General features: G+C 40.1%; 1 protein-coding gene across 1 annotated transcript in view; it reads left to right on the plus strand.

Moving 5' to 3' along the window:
- The window catches only part of tln2b (talin 2b), a 148,631-nt gene that overhangs the window by 80,322 nt on the left and 55,148 nt on the right, over positions 1-13,161 (plus strand). The window contains 10 exon segments of the mRNA XM_036576080.1: positions 1,828-1,983; positions 2,745-2,846; positions 2,931-3,007; positions 4,657-4,840; positions 4,996-5,109; positions 6,591-6,699; positions 7,750-7,958; positions 8,038-8,136; positions 8,807-8,974; positions 10,437-10,731. Of these exon segments, the coding sequence (XP_036431973.1) occupies positions 1,828-1,983; positions 2,745-2,846; positions 2,931-3,007; positions 4,657-4,840; positions 4,996-5,109; positions 6,591-6,699; positions 7,750-7,958; positions 8,038-8,136; positions 8,807-8,974; positions 10,437-10,731 (1,513 nt within the window).

Consider the following 13,161-nt stretch of genomic DNA (forward strand, 5'->3'; position numbering starts at 1 on the left):
TAAAATCCATTGCTATGGTCAGAATGGCTCACATAATCGGGTTTATCAGCGTCTCGGTGAGGGATCAATTTCAGGTCATTAGTGCTCCACTGCTAAGTCCAGGGAATTCAATTAATTGCTATGAACAGGCACTTGACAGAAACCCTGGATTATACTTCCTGGAGACTCATTATACATAAGCTGTAGTGTGTGTGTTTATTTATACATATGGGAAGAAATGCAGCTGAAGCTGAAGTGCTGTTTCAGGTGGCCTGGGGTAGATTGAACTAACAGTCAAAAACAGACACCAGAAAAATACATCTGTATATACCAGAATAACATAAACTAAAACATCATGTACACAAAGCATCTGTCCTTGACTAATGAGCACAATAAGACAATGTGCAAGCTTCAAAAATCTATATTTAAACTCTAAAATATGTCCTTGAATGCGAGGTAGTTTGTTCATGAGGATTTTGAACAATATCTGTCGTCCATTCTGTTTACTAAGCCATTCTGCATTGAAGGTTCTTATCAGTGCTTGTTATTTTTGACCCCAAGGTTAAACAATAGCCTGAGGACACATTGTGAAAGGTATTTTTGACAATCCACTGCACATTACAGATCTTTTGTATGGCAGTCTTTGCTTTTTGGCTCGGTGCCATATACCGGCCTGCACTCTGAGGTGTCTTTGTGTGTGTGTGTGTGTGTGTGTGTGTGAGAGAGATAGAGAGAGAGAGAGAGCTGCACTGGGATGAGGCAGCGCTGAGGGTCCCCAGGCATGGCAGAGGGCAGCAGGTCCAGGCCCAGCGGCATAGAGCAGTGCCTGTTAGCCACAGAAGCCTGGCGCGCCCTTAGCAACAGAGCAACACAAGGCTCTGTGTAGCCCTTTTTAAGCAGACAAGAGACAAGAAAGCTGTATAACAACCCCCATCTTGGCAGGTCACCGAGGGAGGACAAGGGGGAGAGACAGAGAGAGAGAGAGAGAGAGAGGTTGAAATAAGGATAAGAACACGCACAAGTTCTCCACAAATGTTATAGTACTGCAATAACAGCCTGCCTTTCTGAACAAAGAGCACTTAAGTGTAAGTGCTGTCCATCAAAAGGTTACCGATACCTATCTTTTCAAAACGTTTTTAATTCAGATGAACCTTTTTCTTCGTCTCTGTGCCGTAGTTAACATAATAAAGACTGGCCAGGTTTATTCTCAGTTTGTCATCACATTCGTGACAATATCTGTGACAAGTCATAGTGCTGAGCTGATATGTCACCTGTGCTCTGACATAGCTAAGTGGCACAATACATACCCAAAGTATTCATAAAAAGCTTTTTTTATGTTAGCAAGACCTTTGCAGGCATTTTTCATATTCAGTTGGATAATAACAGCAAGAAAATCCATATTTCCAAAGAAGGCAGAACGTTCCGTAACATTTTGTCAAGCACTGTGTAATAAAGCACATTAATTAAATCCATTCATTTTGTTAGTGTGTTTTGTCTTTAAAAACACCATATTACAATAAAATAAACACTAATAAACATAAATACAATAAAAAGTAACAATAGCTTCTTGTTGGTGTTGGATGATAATTACAATTAATACTGGGCTTCCTCTGAAAGAGGTTTGGAAATCGTTAAATGAAAACACGTAAGTTCTGATATCACTACTTATATATATTAATATTATTCAATATTTATTGTAATTCTAAATAAATATAGTTTTTTTTCAGATGCATAAACCTTTTTGCACAGTACTGCATATTTTGTGCATTATATAATGTAGTACATGTTGTTCTTTGCTTGAAGAGTCTGTCATGTAATGCTACAATGATGTATACTGTCCTCCAATAGGAGAAGATGAAAAGCAAGAATAAGCTGGTCCCACGCTTGCTGGGCATAACCAAAGAGTCAGTGATGCGGGTGGACGAGAGGACCAAAGACGTGGTGCAGGAGTGGCCCCTGACTACAGTGAAAAGATGGGCTGCCTCCCCCAAGAGCTTCACACTGGTATGCTCCTCCTTTTCAGCCTTTTAGCTCACCACAAGCTTGGCGCTACTTTAGCATGATGAGCACTGGGCTTGGTGAGCTTGCTTTGTCTGTAGGTTCCTGTTATTAGAATTAATTCTGTTCCTCTGTTCCTGTGTTTGAATATTTTCTTATTGAGGCAATCTGCTTGAGCAACACATAAGCAATTTGTGCTTATCTGTAGTACTTCACCATGTGGTATTACTCAGCTCTAACACAAGTAAATTTATAGTTCTTCTCAAAGTATCTTTGGAAAATTTGGACTGAGTGTTCTAGTAATCATAGTTAAATGTTTGCAGTTTTAGACTCTAAAAATGAGCCACAAACAATGATGAAGCCGAAATGTTAGCTTCAAGAAACCCATGTTTGTTTGCCTGTCATGGCTCTGGTTGCAACTGGGTTGCAGCTGAGTTTCAAGAGTGTTGCAAGACATTTTACATTATGTATGTTTCATGTAAAGCCAGCCTTACATTACATATAGACCATCACAAATTTCCTGTGTGGTGTGAATGCTCAGATATCATTTATAGCGTGCTATAAATTGTAGGGTCATATTGATGGTTTATAGAGAGCTATAAACATATAGAATGTACCTCAAGGTCTTACTGTCAGTTAGAAAAAAAATGGTGTGCTAACAAACAGACTTAATGCTCTTGATTGTAATAGTTAATTAATTGTGTTTGTGTGTGTGTGTGTGTGTGTGTGTGTGTGTGTGTGTGTGTGTGTGTGTTTGTTTGCTACAGGATTTTGGGGAGTACCAGGAAAGCTATTACTCTGTTCAGACCACAGAAGGGGAGCAGATCTCTCAGCTTATTGCAGGCTACATCGACATCATCCTCAAAAAGGTAAGGACTCTTAGCTTCCCATCATCTCCCTCTAACATTGTACATACAGCTGCTTATTCACAAAGTGATGTTGGATCTGTGCAGAAACAGAGCAAGGACCGCTTTGGCTTGGATGGAGATGAGGAGTCCACCATGCTGGAGGAATCAGTGTCCCCAAAGAAGTAAGACTGCAGCATACACCCTTTCTTTTTACACTGTGATTAGCCATTGGTTTATCCTGATATTGATTTAACATACGCTTGTAACTGCTTATTTGTAGTAAAAATAATGATTCGTCAGTTATATTAAGGGTCAGGTGGTGCTGCATTGATATAAACTTAGGCTGAAGAGCTCCAACGATGATTGAGAAACAGCGAAATCAGCACATGATTTAAACACATATGTCTGAGTGCACTTGTCTGCTTAGTATGGTTGTTAGAAAGAGGGGCTGCATTTCTTTTATTCTGCCCTTGAGAAGAGCAGAGCTCGCAGCAACACAGCTCTATTATTATTTCACCCAAAATGCAAAATCATCAGGAAGACTTCAATTAAGATATCCAGTTCCTGGAAGCAGACTGAGAGAGAGAGAGGGGAGTGTGCATATATATGTGTGTGCGTCCATTTTTCCCTCTCTCCCTGCAGCGTTCTTTTTATCCGTTCCGGGCCCAGGCTCTGACAGAATCTGATATACAGATGGGCTGCTCTCCTCTAAAGCAGTGCTGGGTAGCAGTTGTTATGGGAGACCGCATGTCGCATCTCTGCCTTGCAGCCTCCTGCGCAAGACACTGGGCAACAGTGTCTGCATCTGTCAGCATGCCAGTGCACTCGTGCCTGTCCACGTTACAATCCAAAAATTGAGGCTTCTCACAATGAGCTGTAATTAAGCAATAGAGCCTGGAGCGCCTGGAGTGCCTGCAGGAGAGAGTAGAGACCGCTTGATTGCTTTTAATGCCTGCTTATAATTACTACCACAGTGGCCGCTCTTCTATATCATTTATTGGAAACACAAAAAAAAATGTGCACTGTGCATTAAAATTACCATATCATCATAGCAATTTTTCTCACTTTTTTTGATAAATGACTTTGATATACTATGTAACATTTTTAAAATATTGTTTACTCCCCAGACCAGATATGTAAACCAAGCAGCAAAAACGGCCTGGTTTTAATTAATTGTGGCTGTGATGTCTCAACCTTGGCCACCCCTTTCATATAGAAGTGATAAGGAGTGTTGTTACTGCGGACATAGCATAGTTATTACAGCAGGGGATAATTATTCAATTTTGTGCTGTTCCTGGCTGTTGGAAAGCAAGTACATCGTTGCTGACATCCAAAGGGTCTAGATATCCATATATATATATATTGATTGGAATTGAACAGTTTGTTCTAAACATTTCAGCCCAAAGTGCTTTTCAACAAGACAGAATACAGGGCAGCCAATAAAAAGAGGGTTTGTTTATATATCATCACACTCAGAATAAAACCTTTTGTCTCCAAAGTGGTAATTTTACAGGAGAATAAAAAAAACCTTCACTCTCAATGTAAGTTAATGTTATTTTGGACCATAAGCATTGGTCCATTGGTCATGAAATTTTGACACAAGGGCAACTGGTACTTTCAAGAAAGGTTGTCTTGTACAGGCAAATAAACAAAACCCTAAGGGACAAAGAGAGTTTGGAACATGGTTATATAAAAAAGACAGATATTTTCATACATAATCCCACACTGTCCACTTACAGTGTTTGTGTGGTGATGATTCTAAGTGTGTTCGAATATGTGAAAAAATGTTATAAGTGAAATGAAAATATTTGGTATTGGGTCGTGTGTGTAGGTCCACTATCCTGCAGCAGCAGTTCAATCGCGTGGGGAGAGTAGAGCATGGATCAGTGGCACTGCCTGGCATCATGCGTTCGGGCTCCATCGGTGGACCGGACACTTTTAATATGGGCACCATGCCTGCCCCCCAGCAACAAATCACTACAGGACAGATGCACAGAGGACACATGCCCCCGCTGGTGAGAGCCATACACTGCAGCCTCCTCACAATCACCTGTGTAAAACCTCACTGCCCCTGCACTCCTGTTCATTCTGTCTCTTATTCATGAGATTTGCCTGTGAAATAAATTCTGTGTACATTAGCCTTATCACCTGTATTGTGTGTGTGTATCAGAGCCTGGCTCAGCAGGCACTGATGGGCACCATTAACAGCAGTATGCAGGCAGTGCAGCAGGCCCAGGCTGACCTCGGAGAAGTGGACAACCTGCCTCCACTGGGGCAGGACAGGGTGAGCACACACACTCACACTCCTTGCACTGCAACAATGACCATTCTTGAAACATGGTTTAATCCTTGGAAGTCACAATTATCACCAAGAAGCATAAATGTACTTCTATATCAATTATTGATCGCTAATAGTTTATTTTTATTTATTTATTTATTTATTTATCACTAATAGTTTATTAAAATAAGCAGATAAAAGCAGGGAAATGTGCAGATTCTAAACTTTCAGTAGTCTGAGACCATATTGAAAATGGATTTTTTTCATTTGAACCTGTGAATGAAAAACAGAAAGTTTTAGAATTCAGAAAAATTTAAAACAAAAAGTAGTATGACAAGTTAAATAAAGAAGATGTTCTTCTTCAAGACAATTCTGCAAATTTGTGCAGGTCCAGGTCCGGGTCTTTGTATGAAAAGAGGTGATTTTTTTAGTCTTATCTCTTTCAGCTCTTAAGCTCTTGTTCAGACGACTCTCAGACTGATTTGATCTACTCATCAGAGGCTTTTGCACAAACGTGTGGAGTCCATGTCAGCTCAAATGCACAATGTCATTAAAGCGAAAGCGTGCATAGTAAATAAGAAGAAATTCTGAAGTTGATGTAAATTATTCAAAGATTCTACTGTTCACTCAAATTGTTATGCTAATAATCTACCATGAAAACACTTTAATTTAATTTGGAAGCATTTTGTATAGTAGATATTTTGGCCTTACTGTATTTAATTAGCATTTTTAATGATTTTTTGGGGGTTTTTAAATCTAATTTTAATTGCTTTAGGAAGGCAGCCATAATTGCTATAGGAAGGCAGCCATTGTTCTGGTGCACATACAGGTCAAATACATACAAAACAGGCAGCATAAGGATAAATATTACTTAGTACGGGCAAAAATCCAGTACCATTGAAAAAATCTGCATTGTCTTTAAGGAGTTCATGATTTTTAAGAAATTTGATGGAAAATTATTGTTGACCACACAGTCCTGTTCTGTGGAAAGGAAAAAAAAACATCCTTTTTCGACAAGTGATATTTCTTAACATGGAGGCATATAAAAAAGACTGTGTTTATTATGGAATTATGGAATTTATTTTGGAATTATGGAATTATATTTAAATAATTATGTAACATAAATCATGATGTGTGAGAATAATAACTGAAGACTTTTAAGGGTTAATGATTTTATTAAAACAGTTCTTGATACTTACAATATGTGATAGCATTTTTATCAAACTGACTGTGAGTTTTAGAGTCGGGGTCACTCACTCGGCCGAGTCTCCACACGCAGTGATTCAGACGCAGAGCAGGCTCACTGTGCTTTGACATGTTATGACTGTGGATGTGGAAACCATGAATTGTTTATTTGATCTGAGATAACACCGATGTTCTGTATTGTGGAGAAAAGCCAAGAAAAACAGAAACTAGTGTAAATATGACTCCTTGTAACTGAGAATTTTGTGTACTGACGGTCGTCACATCTCTCTCCCTTCTAAAAGGCATCCAGGGTTTGGGTTCAGAACAAAGTGGACGAATCCAAGCATGAAATCCACTCGCAAGTAGATGCCATCACTGCCGGAACTGCATCAGTGGTCAATCTGACTGCAGGTAGATATGACTGTGAGATCATTCCATCTGTGTTCTCTTCATCTGTTGCCTCCATTCCTCCTGTTTGTTTCTCTGGAGGAATGCTTTTAAAGTCAGGTACCAGCGTATGTATCATGTTTCGTAATGGCCCTGGCTGAATCGAAAATCATTTTATTAGGGTGTGGAAAGAAAGTGCTGACGCTGAAAACATGAAACTGATGGGTCAAATATCAACACATGCCTTCATCCAGTCCACATCAAGAACACAGTCAGGAAGCAGCCTTGACTTGCTGCTAAATAATGAGCCACTCTACATTTGCCCTAATAAATATTTCCATTGATGAATGAATATGGAGTATGGTGTCCTGAAGCTGAACTGGTTGGCAGGCTTGGTGTATTCCTCCCTGGGTTCTGGAGCAGTGCCTCACAGGCCCAGGCCAGATTTTGCTGGATTTAATCTCAGAGTGCCATCTGTTTGATAGGCCAGAGATTTGCCCATTAACTACCACCCAGAAACTTTTACGCTGTTTCCAGCCCAGTCTTTACATCTGTTACTTTCTATAGCACAATACTGCACATACTGTATGGGTTGTGTGTGTGTGTGTGATTCAGAGTAGTAGCTTATTTTTGGTGTATTTCTTTCATTAACAATTGTTATAACTGTGATAATTATAATTACAGTATCAGCATTTAATAGATAAAATTCATTTTCAGAACACTCTCTCACTATATCTCTCTTTGTTCTCTCTCTGTCTCTCACCCTTCTCTTTCTTCTCTGTCTTTCTACCACTATCTCCTCTATCTCTCTCTCTGTCTCTCTCTCTCTCTCTCTCTCTCTCTCTCATTTTTTTCTCTTTCCTTCTTTTACTCTCTCATTTTTTCTCTTTCCTTCTTTTACTCTCTCTCTCTCTCATTTATTCTTTTTCCTTCTTTTACTCTGTCTCTCTCTCTCTCTCTCTCCCTATTTTTCGCTTTCCTTCTTTTACTCTCTCTCTCTCTCTCTCTCTCTCTCTCTCATATTTGTTCTCTTTCCTTCTTTCTCTCTCTTTTTCTCTTTCTCTGTCTCTCCAGGTGACCCTACAGATACAGACTACACGGCTGTAGGCTGTGCCATCACCACCATCTCCTCTAATCTGACCGAGATGTCGAAGGGTGTGAAGCTGCTGGCCGCTCTGATGGAAGACGAGGTGGGCAGTGGTCAGAACCTGATGAGTGCAGCCAGAACCCTTACTGGGGCAGTGTCGGACCTGCTGCGGGCCGTGGAGCCAGCATCCGGAGAGGTATTCCTACACACTGAGCCCTGCGGTGTTCTATATCTGAGGGAGTGGTCAGTATACTAACACTGATGTGCCTTTTCAGCCCAGGCAGACGGTGCTGACAGCAGCAGGCAGCATCGGCCAGGCCAGCGGAGACCTCCTACGGCAGATGGGAGAGGGAGAGACAGACGAGAGATTCCAGGTCAGCTTTTCATCTCTCTGTGTCTTTCTGTCAGCTTCTATGTCTATCCAGCATTTCTGCCAGTCTTTCTACACCTGCTGTTTCAGACGTGCCCATCATACACACTGTGTCAGCCTCAGACCCTGCACCACACAGAGACTTCAGTAATACTGTCACTTTTAAACGCATAAACCCTGCGCTCATAATTGAGTTATCGATCTTCAGACTGTTTCAGTAACTACTATAAATTATTTTGTAATTACAATAAATGTATGTATGTTAGTGAGAATTCTTAATCAGTATAATTATTACATATTAATAAAAAACTTTTTATTGCTGACTTTCATACATTTAAATGCTCAAAGTGCTTCAAATAGCAAAAATAAAAACTATAAGCTATTAATGCTGAAATGTTAAAGCAGAAAAAATACTGAAATCGAAAATAATAAATATATACTACAAATACAAATAACAGTGAGTAAAATAGGGAATTTTAATTAAGCAAAGCAATAAATAAATACTAATAAATCAGTATCAATTAATAATGCAAATTTAAAATCTCACTTAATCCCTTGAACTAAAATGATCTGTATTTGGGCCTACACTTCATTTCGGTCTCATTACTGCATAACTTGCGTATCATAGCAATTACTGAGTAATTTATGACAGAGCGTGTTCGATGATGTTTCAGGACATCATGATGAACCTTGCCAAAGCAGTGGCTAATGCAGCTGCCATGTTGGTGCTGAAAGCGAAGAACGTGGCTCAGGTGGCCGAGGACACGGTGCTGCAAAACCGCGTCATCACCGCGGCGACACAGTGCGCCCTCTCCACCTCCCAGCTGGTGGCCTGCACCAAGGTACTACCTCCCACTTTCTATAGGCTTAGTGACTACAATGCTGACTTAAGTGTAGCCCACTGTAAGCTGAGTGAAAGCGAGGAGTGACTGCTGTACTGTGTGAAAAAAGTGTGTGGTGGTCTGAAATATAGACCCTTATGCCTCTGCAGCCTGTCTCCTTTATTGGATAAAACAGTTTTGGTCATTGTTTGAATTAAAGATTTTTTCACTAACCCATATTGTTATACAATGCCATGCTGTGTAGCTGTTGTTGTTTGTATGTAGCAGGTCAGTTTGTACTGCCTACTTTCTAGACTGATGTCATACATAATGCTCTTGCTTTGTCAGTTCAGCGAACACTTGAAATTTGCAGAATATATCCTTAACCCGAATGTAACTAAACAGCCAAGCCATGGGTAACAGTAGGGACACCGTTTAAACATGCACAAAACCCTTTATTTCAGACTTAACCGGTGCACCTTTGCATGTCCATATTGCAACACCCATGCACAGTCATTTAGTGCAGTGCCATTCTCTCATAGCTAACAACAGTATCGGATTCATTATGGATTCATATCAAGTTTAATGCTTACTAACTTTGGGTTAGAAAATCTTGAATTTGATGAAAATAACCAAAGTGATACGTGAACTAAATATTGTGTATAAAGAAACTGACAGAATATCAATTTTATATGATGCCTAAAAACACCTCAAATGTTTGGTTAGACTGTATTTTGGATAGTATTCTAGCTACTTGATGACTAATTTTAAACCATAATAAGCTGGTATCATTTATTTGTTTTTCATGTTGAGATTTATTGAATATGCAGAAGTAAAAGAAGAAGTAGTAGAGCGAGTCTGTCCACGTCAGGTGTACAAGCATATAGCCAGAGGCATCCCAGACAGAAGGCTGTAACTGAGACCAGAATAACATAATAACAAGGCTGTACTGTGTTGCTGTGCATTCTGTATAAATAATATAGCAGGTTTAGCTTAATTGCTAACAATATGAGGCTTAATGACAGTTCAGCTCAGCACTAAAGACATCTCTGTCATACAGTGTAAGAAACCACATAAGCATATCTGTTTGAGATTGCTGAACAACCCAATGTGGTTTGAGGTAAGTGTTTAACGATTTAGGTATGCAGGTTGGATGATGCTAATTGATGGGTATAGACTTTGGTTGACTTGTAAGCTGCATTAGCCTCAGTGTGAAACTAAAGAAGCACACTTCAGACACCAATCATATCTTGGCTGATCAGCTGCACTTGGGGTAAGGGGAAGATTGTGTAAATTTGATTTTTTGCTGAATTTAAGATAAATATAGCAAAAACAATCATGTTTACTTAGTTACAGTGAAAACTGGCAACTGGAAATGAAATACAGTCATGTATCCGTTAGCTCTTGTGCAGCTATATTATATAGTAGCAGAATGACAGTGGTCTTGCCTGTACTTTTCTCTCTCTCCGGACCCCTGCTGTAGGTGGTGAGCCCCACCATCAGCTCACCTGTGTGTCAGGAGCAGCTGGTGGAGGCTGGGCGGCTGGTGGAGCGCTCAGTAGAAGGTTGTGTGAAGGCGTGCCATGCTGCCTCAGAAGAAGCAGAACTGCTGAGGCAGGTGAACGGGGCGGCGGGGGCGGTCAGCCAGGCGCTCAGTGACTTGCTCCAACATGTCCGCCACTATGCCAGCTGCGGAGAGCCCATCGGCCGCTATGACCAGGCCACTGACACAATCATGACCGTTACTGAGAGCATCTTCACTTCCATGGGAGACGCAGGTGAGACGCAGATCTCTTTACCCTATTAAAATCCCAGTCTTATTATATACTAAGGCGTATTATTCAGCAGCCACAGGGACTTCAGAGCAAACTGGCTGAGCTATTCTTAGGTTATAAAAGTGTGTAATAAAACTTTGGGCCTTCTGGTGGGCCCTGGTCATTTAAAGGGGTTACCCCTACTATTGTTAACGATGCATTAAGAGACTTTAGTGATGTCGCAAATAACTCATTAAAATTTGCCTCCCAGGTTGTGATGCAAGTTAAATGATGCATGAATGTCTATGTTGGTTATAGTAAAATGAATCAGCACATGGAACTGCAGCTTTCTGTGGGCTACTGTGTTTTCCATCACAGTATAAAAGAAGCACAATATTGCCTTTATTGCTGGATGCATGTGCACACATTAAGATCTGAATTTAGATGGCTAAGGATTAATATTGATTTGCTACATTGTACGATGTGCTGGAGTAACAATAAAAGGTGACTAAATTATGAAGTATATTTTTGTTCATATGTTTGCTTTATTAGGTAATTTTTTGCTTTGTTGAATCATGTCCTAGAATTGGGAATTTGCATTATTAAAAGAGTATAGATTAAAAGGCAGATACTGCTGCTTTTTTCCCTCAACATTAAAGGGCCAAAGGGAGCCTTTACACTGGTCTGTATGAGTGGTTTAAAAAATTAAATGTGGTGCATCATGATGCAGCGATCTGAAGTTAGTGGTTTAGCTGATTTCATTGTGGAATATTAGAATTGATTATAATCAGGGCTCAAGTGTCAGCCCTTTTCGCAATTTTGATCTGTAGTTGGGAGTCCAAGAGAGCATAAATGGCCTCACACTCTCTTGGTGAGTACACTTTTTTAAAAATTTGCACCTTTTTGGGTACTCTGTCCGTGTGGTGGTACCCTCAAGGATATACCTCTAGTAACTTTAGTTAGTGGAACTTAATTTACCCTTTTCCGTTGGAGTTTTTTTTATGTATTTAATTTAGTGTGTTTCTAAATAATTCTGAATTGTACCAAAATAATCTAATTGAACTTGAGTGAAAATTAAGATTTCATGATGAACTGAATCATTTCCTAAAAAATCATAATTGGAACTGAATTGTTGTGAGGTCAGAGGTGGTTGTATGCAGACCTGTGATCTGTACACAGTACCCCAGTCTAAACTGTGATGTTCTTGTAGTAGCATCAGGTCAGAGCAAAAGAGAAGTGAGTGTCTAGTAGGCGGCCGGCCGGTCAAAGCACCAAGAGCATTCCGCACTGCAGCCCGAAATGGAGGCATAGATTAGATTTTCATGACTGGAAGGGGTTTATTTAAGAAAGAAGATCTCAGTATGGACCGTGATACAATAATACACCATGGGTCAATAAAGTCTTTCATTCAGATCTTCCAAGCAAAGCATATCTGTGTTGTGGCTTAAAAGGACAAATATTGTTTTAGCTTTTCCATCTTCAGAATTGCATCACAAAGGAATACAGCCATCATGTTTCCCATTAGAGATCCCACTCATTTTTCAGCATGTTCCTGTTAAGGCATTTTCATGCTCCACATCGCTCTGTCTTACACAGCCGTATAAATAGCTGTCAGGGAATAATGAATACTAATGTGACCAGTGGAAGGCTCAAAGCTTAGATTCATCAGATAGATTATCAAGCTTTATCTTGCTTTGTCCGGTGCTCGGTCGCTGTTTCGTGTCTTCAGTGCTATTGATGTTCTTGGTCTTCCTCAATTTATTTTGTCTCAGCAAGGTACTTTGGCTGTGGTTTCTATGAACTGACCTTAAGTTATACTCTGCTTTGGAACTGTTTTCAAACCTTCAGCTATTTGTTATGGTATGGCCATGAGGCTGAAGAACGTCAAACCCACTCTATACTTGCAGGCTTGTTAAAAACATGTAATCTAAAACCACTACACGGCTTCAAATCTGGTATCAATCAAGCACGCCCGCTTTGAAAAGTTAAAAGAAAACACATGACATGGGGATAACTTGGGGCTTGGCTGCTGGTATTCCAGCAAAACAATTACTATAAAAAGATATCAGATTGGATGATAAGTTGTAGATGGTTTCTAGATACAGCACTGAAAGTGTTTTGACACTACTGAAAGAGCACATCTAACTTCGTAGAGGTTACTCATCCCCCACAGAGACGTCTCTCTTTTGATAACAGCATCAGTGGTTTTATTTCTGGCTCCATGTAGGTGTGTGGGAATCCAGACACTAGAAACGTCTATACAGGCTTGTATAGATGAAGAGTGGGTATGATTTAAAAGCCTCCTGAATCGATGAGGTACTTCAGGTCACCTGTGTGCTTTTATTTCAGCACAGCTCCTGCAGCTGTGAATCCCCACAGAGCACTGCTTCAGTACGGCCAGTTTACCTCACATCAAAGGAACAAGGAATGCCTGTGTTTATCTCTTCAGTGTAG

The sequence above is a fragment of the Colossoma macropomum genome, unplaced genomic scaffold (genome assembly GCF_904425465.1).
Source record: "Colossoma macropomum unplaced genomic scaffold, Colossoma_macropomum, whole genome shotgun sequence".
Lineage (NCBI taxonomy): Eukaryota > Metazoa > Chordata > Actinopteri > Characiformes > Serrasalmidae > Colossoma > Colossoma macropomum.